General features: G+C 44.5%; 2 protein-coding genes across 2 annotated transcripts; both read right to left on the bottom strand.

Annotated features, from left to right (window-relative positions):
- Nucleotides 1-1,925: 1,925 nt before the first annotated feature.
- LOC121304714 (ubiquitin carboxyl-terminal hydrolase 49-like) lies at nucleotides 1,926-15,959 on the bottom strand. The gene is made up of 7 exons (XM_041236055.1): nucleotides 15,666-15,959; nucleotides 9,556-9,682; nucleotides 7,737-9,179; nucleotides 6,931-7,138; nucleotides 6,345-6,453; nucleotides 5,514-5,719; nucleotides 1,926-5,072 (listed from the first exon to the last, which is right to left on the bottom strand). The coding sequence occupies exons 3-7, from the start codon at nucleotides 9,117-9,119 to the stop codon at nucleotides 4,951-4,953; spliced, it is 2,028 nt and encodes a 675-aa protein (XP_041091989.1). The 5' UTR covers nucleotides 9,120-9,179; nucleotides 9,556-9,682; nucleotides 15,666-15,959; the 3' UTR covers nucleotides 1,926-4,950.
- A 3,010-nt stretch (nucleotides 15,960-18,969) lies between these two features.
- On the bottom strand, nucleotides 18,970-22,446 carry LOC121304635 (mediator of RNA polymerase II transcription subunit 20-like). Its single transcript, XM_041235874.1, has 4 exons — nucleotides 22,340-22,446; nucleotides 21,374-21,522; nucleotides 20,337-20,590; nucleotides 18,970-19,754 (listed from the first exon to the last, which is right to left on the bottom strand). The coding sequence occupies exons 1-4, from the start codon at nucleotides 22,351-22,353 to the stop codon at nucleotides 19,539-19,541; spliced, it is 633 nt and encodes a 210-aa protein (XP_041091808.1). The 5' UTR covers nucleotides 22,354-22,446; the 3' UTR covers nucleotides 18,970-19,538.
- Nucleotides 22,447-22,521: the final 75 nt, after the last annotated feature.

Genomic DNA, 22,521 nt, shown 5'->3' with positions numbered 1-22,521 from the left:
ATATATTGCCAGGGCAAATGCTCGTACCCCACTGAGCAGACATTACATTACAAATAACAAGCCTAAACCCCTTCAGTCACTGTGTGCACAATTGCATAATGTTAAGATTCCTGTCTATGTATCTATAAGTAATGCTTTTTTTTTTTTTTCAAAGTTACGGCAGGGCAACTTCTAGAACTTCACTCTGTTTTAAATGTTCTAAAAATGAAATGGAAAATTCGTGACCGAAGAGAATATAAAACGTTGCAGATGCCCGGGTGGCTCACCTGGTATTAACAGGGTCAGGTGCTGTGCAGGGTGAATGTTTAAAATAAACATCAATGTAGATATAGAATTGATTCTTTTCAAGATACTTTTTTTCCCGCGTATTGAATTACACTAACCATATAAACTGTACTGCGAGTAAAATAATTAAAAAAAATAAGTTTTCCCCACATTAGTAATTACAGCACCTCAGTTAGGAACCACAAAACCTCTACCAGTTCCACCCCGGTTTCTTTATTTTGAGACACCGCGCTTCCTGAGGAAGGGAGTCGAGTTGTGTTGCAATCTTCCGGTGCTGTTGGTGTCTGTCTGTTTTTGGGGGTCACCGCGTGTCTTATTTTGGGAGTCTTTTGTTAGAGATTTGGGTTTCTTTAGATCTTGCAGGATAACTGCAGAAGCGATGGGACCAGCAGGGATCGCCGGGTGGATCGGAGCCGCGTACCGCTTCGCTACCGACAGGAACGACTTCAGAAGGTAGAGCTGAGCTTTCATAGAAGAAAGAGGAGATATTTAGATTAGTCTCAAAATAAAGCTGATGTCTAGTGTCAGTACACGTGGTGTGTAATTCGAGGGGTGTGTGTGTGTGGCTTTGCAATATAAATTGCCCTCAGCAAACCCAGCCCCTCATACTGCCCATTCAGAATAGCAGGGGATATGCCTGCTTTAGCTGAATGTATGGTTCTGTGAAGTGCAGGAGTCGGGTTATATATTAACAGCAGCCGCAATCACGAAATACAAGCTCAGGATCACAACTGTATGGTGGTCACGTCACGTTTAAGTAGTGATAGTTTTAAACGAGCCACTGTGTCCATGCTCGCATTAATAATGTGTTGTCGTTGGCTGTATGTGACGATGCCCTCCAGAGCGAGTCACGGATCAGCTCTGCGTCTGCACTCGCTGCTTCAGATTGAGGGTTCGTTTCACAGACCCTGTTCAGCAGTAATCGTGGACCACGTGTTAAATTGGGTAGTGTTGGTATTCCAAGATTAGTGCAAACCGGGCTCTGTGAAACCAGATGGATGTTAAACGCCCCCGCTGCTCTTTCCTTCCTTCTAGAAACGTGTTGATTAATTTGGGCCTGTTTACTGCTGGCGTTTGGGTTGCCAAGAATTTGTCCGACTTCGATCTGACGGCACCGCAACCGATCTGATAACCAGTCAGGACGATTGATTAAGGTGGGTATGAAGGATAGATTTTATATATATACACACATACACACACTGTGCCATAACTCCTAAATGATGTTATTCGTATTGTGCAGTTTATAAAAATAAGAAATCTTTCTTTAAAAGCGAGGCATTGAACCATAAACTGGGTCAAACAAGTTGTAATTCGGACCAATTGAAAGTGTGACCATTGGCAATAGTTAATTGAACTTGCCCAGGGCGCGTAGGTGGTATTTTGAAGAGTTCTGAACTGGAGTTACTTGCATTTACTGAGAAAGCACTACAGCAAAGTGAAAGGAGAATATGGTCAAATGTTTTATAAATGTGCTTTACAATTGCACACACCCACATGACTCACCTCCAGCATGGGTATAAGGTTGCAGAGCAACTAACCCAAGGTCAGCTGAAAGGTTATGGGAGTAAATGCTAAAGCAACATCCATGGGTGTATAATAATATGTTTTTCTACAATTAAAAACACATTTCTTATTTACAGCTTTCTGCTTGTGATGAGACTGGGAATTGTCTGAGAGATGTGCTGCCTGGACTGAAGGGGTGTGCCCTATCATACTGATGAGACCGACAATTAATGCGATTAAGACGTTCAGAATACTAGCATTGTTTTCTTTATGTAAATGTTGTGGCTGCTGCATGCATTGGTTAACATCAATTCTGTCTTTACATAGTTTTTAATACATTCCCATATTGATCAGCTAGACCATTGGAAATGACCAGAAACACATGGCAAAATAAAATCTCCATTGCTTTGACCATTGCTCCACTGTTGGACCGCTTGCTTTCACTGTGAATTAGCTCTCGTACATCATGCAACTGGATGTGGCTCACTGTGTTAGAAAGGGGGTTTCTCACTCCAGTCAGTCAGGGGCTCAGGCTTTATACTTGCGATTGGCACAGTTCAGTGTGTGTCAGAGTGAATCTCTTAAGCAGAGCGTCAGGGCTGGAGGTGCAGCAGTACAGGCGAGGAAGGCTGCATGTCTGGGTTCAGTGTGTGTGGTTACTTGAAGTTTACTGACATGAGAAATGAAACAGCACAGGAGATTCTGATAATACAGTGTTACTCAAGACATCCACCTCAGTTTTTCCTTTTTTTTTTTTTTTTATTTCAGGGTGACAAAGGGGGAACAAAAAATCACTGACTTTAACAGAAGGCCTGAGAAATAAGTTTAAAAAAATACCAGAATTTAAGAAAAAAAAAAAAAAAAAACTTTGTTTTTGTACAAATTTCCTCAATATTACAAAGGTTTCCCAGACATAGAATATATTGAAAGTTGTATTTGCTGGTAAAGGTCAGTCTGTATCCACGTACAGATATGAAATCAATGAAACATGAATCATTATTCAAAAAGCATTCGTACAATACACACATGCTGATGTGCCACTTGCACCTAGTAGCAGAAAATATGTTTAAACAGAATTGGTCCATTTGTAACGCCTTGAGTCCTCCAGAGGAGGGCAGTACTGAAACATGAGTAATAAAAAGGCACCAAGTATAAGCTCTCCCACCTGCCTTTCTGTATGTCCCCTCAGTGACAAGGCAGAATATTAGTGTCTGACAGAGTGCTTTGGTCCTCATGACAACTCACACTCCCCACACCACAGATACAATGTTACAAATAAAAGCACCTTTCTATGAAATACAGGCAACAGCGCCTTCAATTAACTTTGACAAAAAGTCCACCACCCCCACATGCTATAAAATAAAAAAAAAGAAATAACCAGATCTGTTAAGATGTGTATCAAATCTCTCACTCTTTCTAGAACTATGCCAGGCTTGGTTTGATTGTAGGGTTTCATTCAGTTACAATTGTTAAATGGGTAACGAGCTGGGAGAATTAGGCTTTCCATTGTCTAAACTCCTTACAAAACAAGCAGCCTCCCCAAAAACAAGTAACACATTGAGCAGTGTTTGTTTTGCTCCTGTGTGCAGCTGCAAGAAGTTTCTGGGTCTAGATCACTAAAAACAATTCTAAGAGCAAAACAGCAACAACTAGCAGCTGGGCTCAAACGAATATGCATGCTGTTGAAAGAGGGAATAGGCTAGGATTTACATCAACAAGCTGGAAGTGAGCCTGTGCTTGATTGCATGTACCCAATAATGAGAGCTGCAAAGGAGCATAAAGAAATACCCTTCTGCATTCAAATGAAAGAGAAAACATTTAAGCAGCAGTCTGCTGTGACCACCAATACAACACCTTTACTGGGGGGGTATTGTACTGTTACTGCAGCAATATCAAACAGAAGTACAAAAAGCAGCCCCCAGGGACGTGTCATAAACCCAAGACTATTCAAGCAATCTGCAAAGACATAGAAGCCTAAACCAGGCAGTGCTTGAAATGCTGATGTGTCAATATGGCTGCTATTCCAGGCCCTGATTGGTTGTACCTGCATGGTACTGCAGTTCTTCTCTCTAAAGCTTTTGTACCTACACCAGGACCGAGCCAAGTACGTGAAATCTTCATGAAAATGGGCAAGACACAGCCAGTGCTCCAGTAAAGCACAATATTCTAGCATTTTAACTAAAGCTCTCTGGCTACTTTTACTCTCTGGCTGGGAATACGTTGCAATTATGGCACTGGTATCCTTGAGGCAGCTTTTAAGTAGGAAGAAATCAAAACAAATTAACTGCAAATCAAACCCACAATTTAAGATGCTTTGTAAACTTAAAACTCTGCAATGACATTGCAGTGCCATGAATACAGTTTAATCTCAGCGCAGGCAGCATGATTCTTAGTTTGTTGAGCATTTCTTAAATCTGCTTTATTCTAACCTAAAATGAAGAACTCAGTAAAGTCAATACAGTAAAGTTAACTCAGTGTTGATCTGAGAGCCAGCAAACTCAGAATAGTAAAATAACTCAGTATTGAGGATCTGAGCGCCAGCAAATTCAATGCGGTATAGTGAAGTCAGGACCAGCAATCAGACAGCTAGCATACTCAATACAGTATAGCATAACACAGCATAGGGAACAGAGTACTGCAGATCTGGGAGCCAGCACATTCAATAGTAAACCCTGTGGGTGAGATTTTGTTACTCATGCCAGAGTGATAAACCCCTCTGTATTCTACAGATATCACTGAACCCCCAAGAGAGATCGAAAGATATGCAACAGTGAATTTAAAAATACCTGATTCCTGCAGACTGGTGCTTTTTTATTTTTTATTATGTGGATATTTCTGTCACTTGGCTGCAATGCCTTCTACCCCTCATCTAAAACCACTATCCCAAGCCATATCAACTGGGACGCACTGCCTCCTCTAGGTAAGGCCACAGTTTATACCAGTGGCCCACTCTCCCTACCAATTCCCTCGGCTCAAATCGGTGGGCCACGTTGTCAGTGTGCCTCGGGCTCCGGTTGTTTTTGGTGGTTAAGCAGTGAAATTCAGTTGCACTAGGAGCTTGCTTTAAGACAGCATGGCAGGCTGTTCCTAGGTGCACGTTGGAAACAGTCCTGGATCGGCGTGTTTTGCGACAGCCCTGAGTCTAGGAGTGTGGATCTGGGTTCAAGCCACGCTGGTCTGCTGCACTGATCGCTGAGTATAGAAGAGGATATAGGCCTGGGTGTTGCACACTTCCTCCACACTACACACGTTCATCTTGGAGTCATTACAGTGAACCCAGAAACCTAAAACACACCAAACAAAAAACAAGGGGTTATTCATTGGATGAGTGATGCTTAAAATGCAAAGTGCGACATACAGAAAGGTACTGATGAACTCCACTGCTATAACCCATTGTACACACTACAGTGGGCTGCTCTATGAAATGTAACGTTCGTGAAAGTGGGGAAGTCATATGTTAAGACCGTTGGGAAGACTTGATCAAATCAACAAATAAGAGTAGGATGGAACGAAGACTTACGTTGCACAGCACTCCGATCCATTCCTGGTTTTACTAGGTGTTCAATAATACATGTGAGCCTGTTACCGATACACTGTGGATAATCAAGCTCCTATTAAAACCTGGACAGGGTGAATCTGCTATGCAATAGGAGTCTCGTTTCCATCCCTGCTCTTGCCCTTGTTTTCCTCGAAGTGCACACTTGCAGCAGCACTGCTTCACTCACCCCCCTCAGTGTTGTAGCAGTACGAGGTGTAGTGTCCTGAGCCGAACCCCTTGCCGTGGTGCATGACGACGGCAGACAGGTCGTAGGTAAAGCTCTCCCTGTGGATCGAGGACAGAGAGTCCCTGCAGCAGTAAGACTCCATGTTCAAAACCTGGTCGAACGTCACATGCACGCCAATCTTCTCTCTGTGATTGCGACCGGACCACCTGCAAACCAAACAGAGTCGACTCAGCATGCCGCCGGGAAGCAGAGCACCCCCCAGTGATGCTTGTGCTTCTATTGAACACTGGCATCACCTGATTTGTGAGTTTGCAATGTCAGAAAACTCAGCCAGAAACCCCCAGGGTTTAGGGAGTTATAAGTGAGAAAAGAAACCAGGAAGTCTTATCAGGAAAGTCTTTCTGGAAAGTAGCCTTTTTTGGAATCTGCTCCATTTTTGTAACTGATAACCCCGGTTTTGGAATATCCCCCAAGGTACGTATGATCTTGCAAATGTGATGCCTGAAAAACTTAAAATGGCAAGATACTCCTTTAACAGACAAGATACCAAGTGATACAACAGCGTTCTATAAGGAACATTTCTCTTGTAGAGACAGGGTACAGGCAAGACACAAAATACCCTATATTCTTTTAAAACTGAAATATTTCTTTGAAATGTTTATCTACCAGGCAAGTCTACTTTCACTGTGAAACAACGGGCGCCATATTCACTGGGCATATACTCTCCAGTTGTGCTTTTTGAGGTTAGAAATCTTGCAAAAACAGGAAGTTTTGCCTAGTATCTATCATTCCCTTTGCCGAGCCCCACTGCTGAAGCTCCATCTCACTCACCTGAACCTCTTCAGGTGCAGTCGCAGGACCTGAGGTAGCCTGTAAATCAGTAACTGTTTGCACGCTTCCGCGAGTACCAGAGGCTTTGGGGACGACTTCCGCCTTTTACCTGTGCACAAAAGCAACAGCAACCATCATAAAATAAAAATAGGATTCCAGGAGCGCTATTATCAGGCCTGGCAGGATCTTGTATTTAAATCAACAATACACCATGAGAATCAGGCTCTTCTCTAGTGGAGTACCGGCTTCCTCGACTGCAAGCAGGACATCAAGGACCATCTTAGAATGGGAAAAGAATGCAGCACGGTGACCAACACAGAATGGATTTTCACAAAGTACTACGACAGTGACCACCCACTTCACAAGGATGTGGCATCAGAGTCTGCAATGAGTGTTGACTGCACCATACTAAGATTGCGGAATAATAAACAAATCTCCCAGTACTGACTAATTCAAGACACTCTGATGCATAACACAACAGGCTTAGACTCAATGCAAATCAGAGAGACAATGCTGGTGATTACAATGTACATCACACAGAACCGACTATCACAACAATGCATATATAGACAGAGATGGTACTGACTGTTGCATTGGTCGCAGGCGTAGATCCTCCCCTCCAGAGCTTCAGTCTCTGTGAACTTTGCCAGCATCTCCGTGAGCGTGCAGTCACTGTGATAGGCAGTGGCTGCGGCCCCCTTCTTCACACAGTGATAGCGCTCTGGAAACTCCAGGGACAGATCCCAGAACGGCTCCACTGTGTTTGACTTGTAGTTACAGGTCAAGCAGGTCACCTGGAAAAAGAGCGCAGACATCATAATGAGAACAAAGAGGCGGACAGTCACCATCAGACTCGCACACACCGACGCCCAGCCATATTCCCAAAGCGTTACCACTCCCTTAAGGGTGCTGCTTTCTCAATGTGAAAACCCATTAAGGCAGTTGCTGCATTCAAGTCATCACTAACACTACAAGGGTTATATCTGAATGCAGCCAACAGACAGACTGTCAAACTGACTCGCACACAAACACAAGGATAGACACAGGGCTTCTGTTGCATGGCAGTTTGATCCAGGTTTTGGCAATCAGGTGTGCGATCAAGCTCACAGTAACACCTAGAAAAACTCGGGAACCTATTTTGAAACAAGAACAAAAGGCAAAGAGGAACAAGACAGTACAAAACGTATGCAATAAACAACTCAGTTGAAAGAAGGAGAGGCTCAATTATTATTGTTATTACTTAGTTGCTTGCCAATGTAATTCTACTTGCATTTTAAAATACAAAAAACACAATAGGGCACTCAATCTGCTTACTTATCTACTAAAAAAAACTTCAAATTTCTAAATGATGCCCAACTGTGCATCTAATAGTTGTGGATGTAGCTTCCCTACCTGGCTGAGCAGCTGCCCATGGAATATGGTGTTGACGACCTTCAGTACTTGCTTGGTGAGCTTCCTCTGGGAGAAGGGAATGACGATCTTGCGCTTGGTCCCCTCCGACTCCAGCTCCTGCTGCACCTTGTCCAGCAGCTCGCAGAGGAACTCCTGCGCGTCCTGCTGGTCGTAGCCTCGGAAAGCCGGGATCAGGTTCCATACGGAGTGCAGCATGGCGAAGGGGGAGACCAGGGCCCAGCGCCCCGACCACATCACCCTGAACAGCGTGTGCAGCTCGTGGCACAGAGACATCTGCCGGGAGGACCGCGGCTCTTTGGGCTGCACCAGTTCGGCCGCGTTCAGGCTCGGGGGCAGGATCTGCTTGCTGCCGGACAGGCCCCCCGGCTTGTCATTGCGGCAAGGCCCACCGTTCGAGTGGGGGGTCCCGTTCACGACCCTGGACTTGTTAAACCCCGAGGTTTTGGCCAGGAGTTCTTCAGTCTCGCAGAGGTCCAGCGTGAGGAAGCACTCCCGGAACTTCTGCAGGTGGCTCAGCACTTGCAGGATAGAGTTCATGTAGCAGGTGTTTCCCAGGTTCCTCAACCCTGTCACCCCTGGGGTCACCTTCCGCCTAGACGAGGAATAGCATCTCCGCCGCTTTCGCGCGCCACCCAGCGACCTCCGAGTGAGCACAGGCGTCCGCTCGGGGGGCTCCCGAAACTTCCTGGGGATGATGGCGTGCTCTCTGGGCGCCTGCGTCAGCAGCCTTGCACTTTTCCTAGGAGGGGAGCTGGCCAGCTCTTCCAGCAACCGCTGCTTCACCTCCATCCTCCGCAGCCTCAGTTCCTCCTTCCTCTTCTCCAGCTCCTGCTTCCTCCGTTCCTCCTCCAGCCGCTGCTGGCCCCGGGAGCTCTTCCTGAACCAGGCTTTCAGGGACTTGCAGAGTAGGGCTTGGCGCCGGTGCCACAGAGCCGTCTGCATGGCGGGCTGCCTGCCGGACTCGCCGTGGGATTGGGAGCCGGGGCTCTCCCCGGAGGCCAGGGAGCGCAGGCTGCGGCGGCTGGGCTTGGAGGGGTCTCCCTCGGGGCCGCGCACCACAGTGCTCAGGGCCCCCCTCAGCAGCTTCAGGTCCCCCTCGGGGTTGTCGTTGAGCACGTAGTCGTCGCACAGGTAGCAGAAGACATTGCGCTCGTGGACCTCCATTGCGAGCGGGTGCCGCGACTCCTGGAAGTGTTTCAGGGCATGCTCCTCCATGTAGTGCCCACAGGCCACGTGCGAGCACTTGAGGCAGGCCCACACTGACTCCGTGGTTTGGCAGTCCACGCAGCGCCACTTCTGGGGGTTCAGGATGGAGTGGTCCTGGGCCAGACGCAGCCTGCCCACGTGTTTGCATCGATCCATCGCTCAGCAATGCATGTGCTTGATCAGGACTGCGACCTCCCCGCTGCGCGAGAACTCATCCTGGAGAAGGGAGGCAAAGACAGGTCAGTACACACACCGCGTCACCGCACCCCAATTCATTAGAAACCTACACTTGCACTAGTTCTGGATTTTACGTTTATTTATTTTTTTAATAAAAACTGACTGAACTAAAAAATTAAATACTGAAGAAACACAAAAAAACCCCAGTGAATTAGTGAAGGGCCCTTGTACAGGAAAATATAGGACCTAACAGCGAATTAACCAAATCAGTGAAATATCGACTCTGATAAATATTGAGGGGCCACTATAGTCCAGGCATGTTTAATCAGGCTCATAGTAAAACACAGGGATGGAGCTCACTGCTGTTCATTGGAAGTCGTGATTCCCACGGCACACAGCGTTGTGCAGTACTTACTGTGACACAGGCCCGGTACTCATTGACGCCGGGGACTGAACCGTCACCATCTCAGCCAGCAGGGTGGCTCACAACACGCTGCTCGACAGGCTGAGACGCATCTTCACCTTGCAAAAGTAAACCAGCACTGAAAAAGTCAAAGAGAGAACAGCTGTGAGTGTAGGGGAGAGGCAATACAAAGAGAGGGGCCAGGGAGACAGTAACTACACCTAGGCAGCTGAGCCACAGTCTACTACAGGCAAACTTTAAATCCTAGGATCCCTGAACCCATTTTAAGCAACCACAAAGGCAGCATTTGGGGGGGAAAAATTTAAATAAAAGCACAAATACAGATTTAAAAAAAAAAAAAAAACGTCCACATAAATTAAACTTCTGAGAACCAACACACACTTATGTAATCGGAGTTCACTTTTATACTGCACAAAGAGAAATTAGACAGATGTAACACAAAATACCTCATTATTACCAGGAAGTTTCCTTTTTTGTATCAGTACAACTTATGATGGAGTGTTTCGAGTGATTTTTTATAGTTTGTATTTTCTTTCTATTGAACACATGTGTGCTCAAAGCACAGAGCTTGCACAATCCTTGCAAATCATGCTCTTGTGTGGCCCTAGCATCATCCGAGCAAACCCTGGGGATTTTACTGCTATGGGCATCTCTGAACCTCAAACAATGTAGCCCAACCCTGGCGGCTCCAGCCATAGAGCCACATTTTCCAAGACCCTGTTGCTAAGCAGATTTAAATTTAGCTCCTCCCTGCCTTTAGCCATTCAGCACTGCCGAATGTACAGACCATGCAGCAAAACCAAGAGAGAGAGGAAGACAATCACTACATTGGTCCCTTCACTCAGTCTCCCTGTGCCTCTGTCTCTCTCTAGGCATCTGAGCTTCTCCTTTGTAAATATTCCCTTAACTGAAAATTAACAGCAGCTGGCTTCCACCGTCTCGGATTGGAGGACATGCCACCATCAAAGGGAACAAGTGCCATGGTAACATTCTGATGGACCTCATTTGCATAAAAAACAGTTAATTATAAGGCATCATTAGCATCTGGGATTCCACATCCTAGTCATGATGCGCATTAACATTTTAAATGGCAGGGGATATACAGAGAGAGAACACAGAAGGAAAACGTAAAACCCCATTTTAGAAATATTATTTATTTAAAATGTGTTGATTTATGCATCTGTTTTAAATAGCGAGACACTATCATTGTCAATCTGCTGAATTGCTCATCTACAAACGGATGAGAGTTCATCTTGGTGTATCTTTTAAATGTTATCGGATCACCGCAGGTCATCATTAAAACTAAAATGCAGGGGGTGCTGTGAATTCACACACTTGGAACCCATACCAGGCTTTCACACGTTGTCCAAGCAGTTACAGAAGCAGGATTTCTTTCTTGTTAAACAGACAGAGTTCTGCAGTTCAATCCCTGGAAGTCCGATAGACCCTTTTCAGTGTCATCAGCAGCACAATACATGCAGCAGTAAGTGTACATGCAGGGGGGTGAAAAACCCCACTTTATTTTGAATGACTGTAAAATCATCAGGTACGAGCATGCTGGCCAATCAGACTCATGCTAAACCCGCTCGGAAAATTGTGAGATTTATTCTGAGTTTTTAGACAAGCAGTCACACCCTTGTTTGTGCATCTTAAGTTCCTAAACTGCTGGAAGAAATCCAGGCGAACGTGGCAAGGAAGAAAAGCTTTACCCTGATCAGTTCAGAGAGCCGGATAACTTTCACAAATGACATTTTTTTGAATGCAGGACAATTGAAGCAGGACCACACCCCTGACATGTGGATATGCATGTTTATGAGTGAGAGAGCTGGACGATAAACCCACACCAGTAACCTCCCCTGTAGAAGCCTACTGCAGCAAGGCTGGAGCTGACAGGCTATTGGAAATGCATGGCGTGTGGCGGGAGCTGTTTCAGGAGGGATATTGATCACCTTCTGGTGACAGTTAATCTCTTTCCCTCATGCACAGCTGGCTGCACAAAGCAGGGACAGACAGAGACGCAGACTGGCAGTATGGGCATGGTCACACTGCTATAATCAGTCTGGGACAAATATCTGTATATTCCAACAAACATGTCTTTACAGATATCTGAAGACAAATAATCACGTCCATGGAGGACAGAAATGACATAGTTCATAGAAATTAAATTAGCAAGTGGAAAAATAGTTCCTTCTGTATGAGATAGGACCCGAGACCTACAGCTTTAAACTTTGAAACTTCTGCTTTGCACAAACAATGTAATGTTCAGCCAGTTCTGAGTGTAACGTGGCCCGGTTGTTACTGGTTCTGCAGTATGCTACTGTAAGAAGAATGCTTTATTTACAACAGCCGTTCTATTTAAATCCCACATTTGGTAGGAAAGCTTGAACAACAGGTCAGAACAGGTATAAGATTTCTTAAACATCTGATCAGCCTGTCAACAAGAGAACAGCATACTGTGTGTTCTGAACCACAAACTTGGCAAAAGAAAACAGACAAGAGCCGTTATAAACTAGACATGACAGAAGTAGTGTTTGTTCTGGTCTAAAGGAGTCTCCAATGCTAAACTGACATTTGCACAATCTTAAAAGCATGAGCTGAATGTGACTGCGTAAGCACAGTGTGAGCACAGTACTTCTTTACTAAGGTAACCCTGCCTCACCCTATTATTTTCCTCACTTTTTTTTGGTGAACTTAACTTGTTTTTTGTCCCATGGCCCATACAGCTTCTGAAGCACTCAATGAAAACTCGCTCTGTGTGTGTGTGTGTGTGTGATGGGTAATGACTCCAAGTTAACCACCCCTCCATCTTCCAAATTAGATTAAGCTTTCTGTGTTTACTTTGTATAAAGAAGGGTACAGAATTACAATCCCACCTAGAACTGAATCAGCATGTACCCAACCAAGACTATTAAACAATTTGACGTCATTTTTCAGCAAAACAACTACATCAGGGATGTAGACTTCCATTACAAAGCAGTTTGCTCCATTCTTTGTTTCACTGTGTGTTTAATTACACACCTGAGATTGTTCTCTGTACACTGTGACTAAACAAGCTCCTATTAAAAGCAAGAATGGGTGAGCCAGATTTGCAATGGGTGTTTTATTTCCATCCCTGTAAATGCTTTGAGAGGTTTTTTTTAGCAAGCCCCACTAAAGGGACAGACATGTACCAAAAGGAGTATCATCATGTCCCAGCAAAACACTGCCAGCCACAATCCCATCCAGGGTGCGTTCACTAATCCTCATAAATCCTCTAAATAATTTAGGGTGAGCCGTGCTGCAAAAGCTCCAGTGGTCCGGTCCCCATCCCTGATCTCCTTCACGGAGTGTTAATGTCAAACCTCAACATACTTCAACCTGAACTGATCAAAAAGCCTCTCCGACCCCCAAGTCCCCCTCAGTAATCACCCCTGTAGTGCCTGTGCTAGTCCACCGAGTCTACATCCTTTTAGCATTAATCCCCCAGATGAGGATCAACTCTGCTTATTCACCCCCCTGAGCCGGCAGGCTTAAACAGAGCACATGCCTTGGGCTTCCAGCAGCAAGCATGGACTCACACTCGGATCTCTTTTGTGAGCTGCCCTTTCATGTTTTTAGCGTGCGTGACAGTGATATTTTGTGTGCAAATGCTTGCAAACAAAATGACTTGTGACACTAGAGGTTTTCCTACACCAACATTAAAGTGAGTTTAACTGCGTGACTCTATACCAATATAAAATCGCTACCAACCACCAAACGCAGTGATAACACAGGCAATAACTGTAGTCCTCTACATTGCTCTCGAGTTATGACTTAATGTGACTTTTTTTTCGGTATAATTACACCGTATTTTCTCATTAAAAGGTTTTGCCTTTTATGGAAACAGTCAATCATTAATTATCTTTTTACCTTATCAATTGTCATACTAACCATGTCCTGTCGGACCATCACATTTATCATCTTTGGTATTCCAGCGATATGCATTAGATAACCTTACACCTGAATCATGCATTTGTAATTTTCTGTGTGCATCGACGGCTCAAAAAAAAAAAAAAAAAAGTAATACTCAACATGACTGACAACACAGTCAGACACAAGAAAACAACAGGCGCAAAGACAGGCCGTCACGACCTGAAACCTGTGTAAGCCAGCACTAAATCCCAACCTAGCTAATGGAATAACACTCCTAAGAAAACTCAAGGAAGGCAAGCATCACACTTTCAAAATTCCAATTTTGCAGTAATGTCACGAATAAGCAATCTGCGCTGCATTTGATGCAATTTTGCAACACAGCCCCCCCAAAACATAATTTCATGCCCTGATGAGAATGTACTTGGCTTGCACACTACAATTAAATAACACACCATCCTTGACAGTCAGGATTTTTTTTTTTTTTTTTTTTTTTTTTTTTTAAAAGACAGGCGATGCATTAATATACATAGATAACCCCTGCTCTGAAAGACACCAGTGTGTGTGTGTGCTGGCAGGCTCTGAACCAACTGCTGGAATCCAAATCAGGATTGAGCCCAATTCCTGTTACTCAATTTCATTTCCAATCCTTGTTTAAAACCAATTTCCAATTGCAATGCCCTCAAAGGAGTTGGAATTGATATTTTAGAGATTACATCACATTTTTTTTTTTTTTTTTTTTTTTTTTTGATTGGTTTCAGTTGAACAATGTAACTGACTAACAGGGACTTTAACTGAAGTAATTTGTTGCCACTGAGAGAAGATCATTTTAACAGAATACTAATAACTGCAATCTTGATCAATGGTGTGTTGGAATTGATTAAAAGGAAATGGGAATTGATTTACAAAATAAATTGGAATTGACCCCAAACCTAATCCAAATGTTACATGTTTAACTTTTCACTGTCCTTGTTTTCATCAGAGGAAGTTTTACAAAAGCTATTTGTAAGAATGGATTTCCTCCATGACTAACACCACTGTAAGGTATGCAAAAGCTACATCAAGTTGTTGAGATCTGGTTTGTTGAAAATGGTTGAAAGGTTGCAGAGATGTGGTCAGTAGGCTGCACGTCAGAATCACCACCTTTATTCGTTTGATGCACTGTTGAGTTCAAGTCCTTAAGTTACAATACTGTATTTTCTTTGAGGTGGCAAGCATAAGTTGTAGCACCTTCCTGAAATTCATTTACTCCTCACTCTTCATCTGTTTAGCACATCTGACCCGAGAATAAATTAAACTTGATGCCAACTGATGCAAAACATTTCAGAACTTACAAGAAACGGGCAAAAAGCAAATTTAACTCAAAATCACGAAAACAGCAAAGCGTAGCATATTACTGTACAGCGTTGCCCTTTATTACTGCACTTGCTAAATGAATTACACCGGCTTGCTCCCCTCAATTTGCACCTAAATGCAAATCCTTGTAAAAGAAAACGTCTTTCGTTTTAGTCTGGTCTAGCTATTACGATGGCACCTACATTTAAAAAAAAAAAAAGCAACATGCAAACTTTAGTGGGCTCTGAAAACACGTTTCTGCAGTCAGCTTTCAGTAACGCGCGACATGGCTGCTGCAGCTTTACGCATGCATTTCAAAACAAACTTTACAAACGGGACCAGCGATCAGTGGCACTTGTTAGCAGTTTTTGCTGCTGCTTGCAGCGACTCTCCACATGACGAAGACCCGGGGCAGCGGGTTAGAAACCCCCGTCAGACCTCGACAGCAGGAAGAGGTTTCGTGTGTGCAACGAGTTTAAGAAGAAACGCTTCACCACAACACGTAGGACCACTTTCCCCAATGTAATGTCGGGGGGTCACATTTAAGCAAGTCTGTGTTTATTTCTTTATAAACCGCACTTGTATCGCCTTAGCCGTTTTGTTTGTGTGTGTGTGTTTTTTTTTTTTTTTTTTTTTAAAAAACAGAGCCACCACGAAATAAAGTTTCACCAACAACTTGGTCACCGTGTCGAGGCATTTGTAAATAACACTCCAGCTCTAGCCAAATAACTTTAAGATCCAACCCGTTTTAAAAACACGAAGCATTGCGTTTAACACACTGGCGCAGTCGCCGGTCCTCCTGCAGATAAATGCCGGGTATTTGTTGTACATTCAAGCGCTTGTCGGGATCCTAACCAGAACAATAAACACACACTTACCCCTCAGAACAAAGAGACTGCCGCTAACAAACTCTCCTCTTCCCGGCTCGGCTCGGCTCGGCTCGGCTCTCCTCTCCGGCTCCTCTCCTCTCCTCTCCTCTTCCCGGCTCGGCTCGGCTCGGCTCCGGCGCCGGGGGAAAGGGAACGAAAACCGGCGCGGCTCTGAATCACCGATTTCAAATAAACTTTACAAACACGGACCGAAACAACGGGGAAGGGGGGGGTCACTCAAAAAAAAAAAAATTATCATTCTCCAAAAGAAAAAACCCTTTCAACTTTTTTTTTTTTTTTTTTTTTTTTTTTTTTTTTTTAAAGCATTAAAAGTCGTGTCATAACATGTGCGGGGCTGCGTGTCGGCTTCTCGCTACTCAACGCTGCGAGGTGTAAATAAAAAAAAAAAAAAAAAAAGATTTCTGTTTAAAAAAAAAAAAAAAAAAAAAAGATTTCTGTTTAAAAGAAAAAAAAAAAAAAAAAAAAAAAAAAAAACATTTTTTTTTTTTTTTTTTTTTTTTTTTTTTGGGGGGGGGGGGGGGGGGGGGGGGGGGGGGGGGGGGGGGGGGGGGGGGGGGGTGGGGTGTTGGAGGGGGGGGGGGGGGGGAGGGGGGGGGGGAGGGGGGGGTCTCGGGGGTAGCTTTTATTTAACCAACCCCGCTCATTCATCAGCACGCGCGAGCTGTCATCGACCGCGAGACAACCGAACGGCGGAGGGTCCTCCTCCTCCGCTCGCTGATTGGCCACGGGGTCATCAATCTGGGGCCAGGCTTGAGATCTTATTGGTGGTTAGCCCGTCACTCGCTCACTTTCTCGACGAGTGTCCTATTCACAAAACAGACTGCGTCTCCTGCGGGGGGCGGGGCGAGCACTCTCTCTGATTGGGCGGTAAATTCCTACGTCACCGGCGTAGCTTCGAAACCGTTTCTCGGCGAGGATTTCTATTCACAAACGCGAGTAAGCAAAGCTCTCCTCGGTCCTGCCGGTTTACAATGAGGGGGTTGCGTACTTTGCGCAGCCGCGGGAAATAAGATAGGTTGGATGGAAAGGGTAAGTAAGGTATTTCACAGACAAAGCAATTCTTTAAAGAGACATCGCCGTTTAACTCAATGCGAAGCCCTTCTTCAGTACAGTCCACAATAGTAGAGACAGATATGCTGTAGGGCTTTTGACCGAAACGTCTTGAAAAAACCAAAACAAAAAATAAAAAAATTAAAAAAAATATATAAAAAATATTTAATTTTAATTACAAAATATATAATATATATATATATATATAGATTATAATATAAAAAAATTTAATTTAATTAAAACCCTTTGTGTACATGGAGCAAAAAAACTTTTCTCATATATGTCAAGTAAAGATTAAGAGGAGGCAGACCCCAGGTAGGCGCGCCAGTGTGCAGGGGGCTAGATGAATCTGCGTCACGTTACCTGGATCCTAAACACTACAAACTTTTTACTGGTCTTGTCGCCGTTGTTCATTCTGTTCAGTGGTGCCAGAGCTAAAGGTTTCACGTTTCTGCACAGGGCAGTCTGGAGGTTAGAAACGGGCAGATGTTTTTTTTAAGTTTTTTTTTTTTTTTAATTTTAGAAGATTTTCTAAAGCGTTTTTTTTTTTTTTTTCTTTTCCCTGTCTGAAAACATTTTGCTCCCCAAGACTTATTCATAATGTGCAAGTCCTGCCTATACTAAGATGTCGGATGCGCTGTGACATTTCTATAGAATTTCTCCAGTTGTTAGATTTGCTTTAACTGCCTCACTATAAGATCACTTCATGTGCAGAAGGTATTAGGCCCCTAGGACCAAATAGAGTCTGTGTTGCACAGCATTTAAGTGAGGGGCACAGGTGCAGAGGAAATACAGTGCTTGCATATGCGCATATATATATGGGCTATATGCATGGACTATGCAATTAACAACAGTCTACAGTAATACAACTTCAAATGATGTGCTTCTGGAATTATTTCAAGTTGGATTTCAATGTCTCTTAATAAATTCAGCAGATATTGAACATTTTACCAGCCTAACTGTTTGTGTTTACAATTATAAAACCAGGAGCTTGAGCACTCACACTAAATTCTTTTTTGTCCTAGAGGTATTAAGAGCAATTCTTGAAGTTTTTTTTTTTTTGGTCTGGCAACAGATTCTGTTGCAGAATTATCTGACTTGGATTGTGCAACTCACTGAATGCACTGCATGACGGTCACCCAACACTTTACCCAGTCAGGGGGAGAGACTTCTTTAAATTGTCCTCTGCTGTCATTTGGCGGCTCCTCTGAACAGACGTAACAAAATTTACAGACGGAAAAAAAGCCCCACATGTGGAGCGTGGTTGAAGTTGTTTTGCAGTTTGTGGTCAGATGCAGAGTGCAATAGGTGAGCCATCTGTTGAAGGTGATAAGTAACTCTTTTCATGTTCAGAGCCAGCAAGGGTGTGTTAGCCAGTTCCATAGGTTCTACTACCTTTAATACCTGGGACATGACTGAAGTGTGTGTGCTCTGGTGGTAAAAGAAAGGGGCTTGTAACCTGGAGGTCCCCGCTTCAAATCCCAGCTCACTGTGTGACCCTGAGCAAGTCACTTAACCTCCTTGTGCTCCATCTTTCGGGTGAGACGTTGTTGTAAGTGACTCTGCAGGTGATGCAGAGTTCACACCCCCTAGTCTCTGTAAGTCGCCTTGGATAAAGGCGTCTGCTAAGTAAACAGATAATAAAAAAGAGATGGGAGAAAAACATCAAACATGCAAATACATTTATTGTGCAAATACGTATAACATGGTCTGTATAATATCAAGACCAGCTCACTGTGGGAAAGGTCTAATTTAACCCTTAAGACTGAGTGCAATTATTATTATTATTATTATTAAATTAATTAATCATTAAGCAGATGCTTTTATCCAGAGAGACTAGGGGTGTTAACTATGCTTCATCAACAACTGCTTCTGCAGAGTCACTTCCAATAGGACCTTGTTTGTTTTAAGTCTCATCCGAAGTACGGAGCACAAAGTGGTTGAGTGACTTGCTCAGGGACACACACAGCGAGTCAGTGGCTGAGCTGGGATTAGAATCAGCAGCCTCCTCCTACCGAGCCCTTTTCTTTAACCACTCGCAACACTAGAATCCTGCACAGTAAATGATTTACTACCTAAAAAATACACAGCCACACATTGTGTTTGTGTGATGTGCAGGGTTGGAAATAAAGACTAAATGAATGGGTAACACGCTCAGGTGCGTCTTACTAAACTCATAGTAAAACCAGGAAAGGACTGCAATAGCAGTCTAATTTCCATTCAGGACAGAGACTTGACGCACAAAAACACATACTTTACTCAATGATAAAAGTTCACAGCATGCCCTGGAATGACCTGCTCATGAATCTGCTTGACATGACTAGGGCTGCTCAGTCAATCCTGAGAGTCATGGAACCCCTGGGTGACGCTGAGCTCATCTCCCACCTGACATGAGTTCTTTATTCTGGATTATCACTCAATATCCACTCATATAAATGAGAAAACAATGTAGACTTACACCACAAAAAGCACTGACCAGGTCTTCTTGTTTCTAAGATTTTTACAAAGCAACTAGTGGCACTGCACTACAGAAACAGAACACCTTTACGATAAGAGAGTGTTTAAAACTATGAGTAAACTTGGAACTCCTTTGTTAATTCTTGACACACACATTCTTTGATTTCTTTCAAAGTCACTTGTAGGGCTGATTTCTCGTAGCCTGGCACTGCAGGTGTCACCTACAGAAACTCTTAGTAAGCTGGTGGAGAGCGAGGGTCAGTCCGATCGAAGCTGCAGTAGAGACAGACAGAGAGAGAGGGAGAGAGAGCGTCTATCCCGAGTCTCCTCTCAAAAGAACCTCCTGGTACCCTCTCAGCGCATGCCGCTCCCCGTTGCTGCCTGCTGTTTCCGGAGCTTGCCGAAGAGCTCCAGGTACTGTGCCATGGTGTCGGAGAGGCTGTACACCCCGTCTGTCTTCACGCCAAACACGGACGGCACACCGGGCACGTGAGAGGGCAGGAAGCTCTGCATGAACTCCATCAGCAGGTTCCAGCAGTCGTTGGCTGTGACGCATGGGCAGTACTCCACCTGCAATGAGAAACGAGACGTGGGAAGCTGCAGGCGTCTCTCACACACAAAAAAAAAAAAAAAAAAAAAAAAAAAAAAAAAAAGCACTGGGGCAGAACAGACAGCCGTCACTACAGAGGAGACGAAGCAGGACAGGCAGGTATCCGTGTTGCAGGAAGTGCGACAGGCTTGGAACTCACGCTAGCCTCACGCCCAGTTCTGGGTTTCAGAACTACCTTCAGTTAGGCCTATTATTTCTATGATCAGGAACCAGGAGTGTGATGTTAAATAAATTATTATATCCTAAGGTTGAGCTCACTTCTGCTAGAATCCGGCACAGAGTCTCCTGCATGGTGAATGATTTACTACCCAAGGGGATATTACTGAGCCTACAGACCCCGGTGTGGTTTGGCTTATTGACCCTGCGATGAGCAGATTTACCAGGGGCACGATTCTGTTCACTGCTCGTTTCAATAATACACCTCATTCTGAAACCCAGGACTGGGTGCCAAAGGGCTAGTGCCAGTTTCAATCTGTGTGTGTGGGGGGGGGGGCTGCAAAAGAGTGAGACAGCGATGTGGGCAGCGTGCTTTTTTTTCTCACCTCCACGGTAATGCCACGCGCGCTGGACGCCATGGTGGCAGTGCCCACCTTGACCAGGAAGTCGCAGTACTGGTAGCGCGCCCCGCGGCTCTCCACCTTGTTGCTCTTGGCGTTCTGGAAGTAGCTCTTCAGCTTGATCATCAGCACGTCGAAGTTGGGGTCAGCCACCAGGCAGGGTCCGTTCTCAAAAAGAGCAAAGCAGCTGAGCGGAGCCTCCGAGTTGTGCATGACGTACAGGAACTTGGGGGGCTGGCCTGCAGAGGGGACATTACGCCATTCATAAACCCGTGTCCATCTATTACATTGCTGCCTAATATGGAGTGTGAGATCATCACAGCACAGAGCAATGTATTGCAAACTAGGCTGATTACATTATTTCAAACACAATAAGAAATGGAAATAAGATTTGTATTGCATAGGACTTTCACTCATTCCAGGTTTTAACGTCACCTTCGTTAGCCACAGTGTCCAGGTAACAAGCTCACTTGTGCCTTATCAAGCTCCTAACAAAACCAGGAAGGGATCAAGCTGCTGTGCAATGCGAGTCCTATTTCCATCCCTGAATAATTCCGGGTTTTGCTGCAAGCATAATAAGGTTCACCTGGACTTTTCCTGTCCACAGCCCGCCAGTGTCACTATTACTCTATCACACCCTGATAATGCACGCTTGGAAACCTTGTGATTGCCACTCACAATCGCTTATTCAACATGTGATGATCATGCATGCTTCAGGTGAACAGTTTCGGTCTCATGCCTCGTTTCCACTGCTTTTTCACAGGCACCGCTGAGCTGCTGCCTGGGCGAGGGGTAGTAAAAGGCAGCTGTGTGCGCTCCAGGGTAATTTTGTCAGGTATAGCTGACCCAGGAAGCAGCAGTGCCTATAAGCAAAGAAGTGAAGCTGGACGAAATTCATCACAACTTTCAATGACATTACAGTTTGGCCCCGCTGGGTATGAGAGATGAAACCGTGCTGTCGGAGGTGCCAGCATTATTCCCTCTCATCCGTGCAGCAGCATTCCTCAGACGCGATCTCTCACCGGGAATGCCGACGGCCCCTGCGTGGTAGGTCTCGCAGTCCACACAGAAGTAGCCCTGCTTCACGGCACCCAGCTGCTCCAGCTTCCTGTTTAGCATCTCCACAGTCTGCTGCACGCTCTTCCCCTCCGCCACCGGAACCTGGGACACGCTGCGAGCACAGAACACAGAGACAATGACAACCTCACACACACACATACACACACAGGGCTGGATACAGTCCTCTTTATCAATTTTAATTCCATTTCCAATTCCTTTTTAAAACCAACCCCCAAGTGAAGTTTATACGTTAGAGACATAATTATTGAAGCCAGTTCAATTGAGTAACAGTGACTTTAATTGGAGTAATTTGTTGCCACTGTGTGAAGCTCATTTTAATAGAATATTGCTAATTGCAATTTTCATCAAAGATGTGTTTTGATTAAAAGGGATTTGGAATTGATTTTAAAAAGGAATTGTAATTGTAAAACAGTAATTGACCCCGACCCTGCACATACCAGGGACGGGACTGAGACTCCCACCGCATCGCAGTAAGATCCATCCCAGGTTTTACTGCGAGATGCATACGGAAATGTCAAAACTCTCAAAGCCTGGAATTGAGCAGACCTCTATGCAATGGAGATCTAATCCATCCCTGAAAACTGTAAATGCACACACACAGCGTTCTCCCAGGCACGGTCTGTAGATCCGTCTCAAAGACTGTATGAATGAATTCATCTTGAACTGACCCTGCCTTGAAAGCTCTCACACAAGAAAAATAAACTATTCGCTTTTTATAACACAACAGATGTGCTCGATTAATAACACGACGAATCCGCGCCTGTGCAATTTGCACATTTGTAGCACAGACTATCATATGGAGTAATGTTCGTGTAATCGCACTTCCCTGATACAGTACAATAACACACACTAACAGTAACAGTCCGACAGGTTTTATTTTCTACGGTGTTTAAAGCAGCAGTTCTTACCAAGTGACTCCCATCGCGCCTCAAAATCCAACTTCAAACAAGACGCTTCCTGCGTGGAAAAAAAAACATTTCAGAGTGGCACAGCGGAAATGACATCACCTCTGAGCAAAAACAAACCGACCCCATAATATTAAATAATAATAATAATTGCATGTTAGATAAGCATTTTATATTACAGCTTA

The sequence above is a fragment of the Polyodon spathula genome, chromosome 39, assembly GCF_017654505.1.
Source record: "Polyodon spathula isolate WHYD16114869_AA chromosome 39, ASM1765450v1, whole genome shotgun sequence".
NCBI lineage: Eukaryota > Metazoa > Chordata > Actinopteri > Acipenseriformes > Polyodontidae > Polyodon > Polyodon spathula.
The sequence above is the reverse complement of the archived record's forward strand: the minus strand, read 5'-3'. Positions and strand labels throughout refer to the sequence as shown.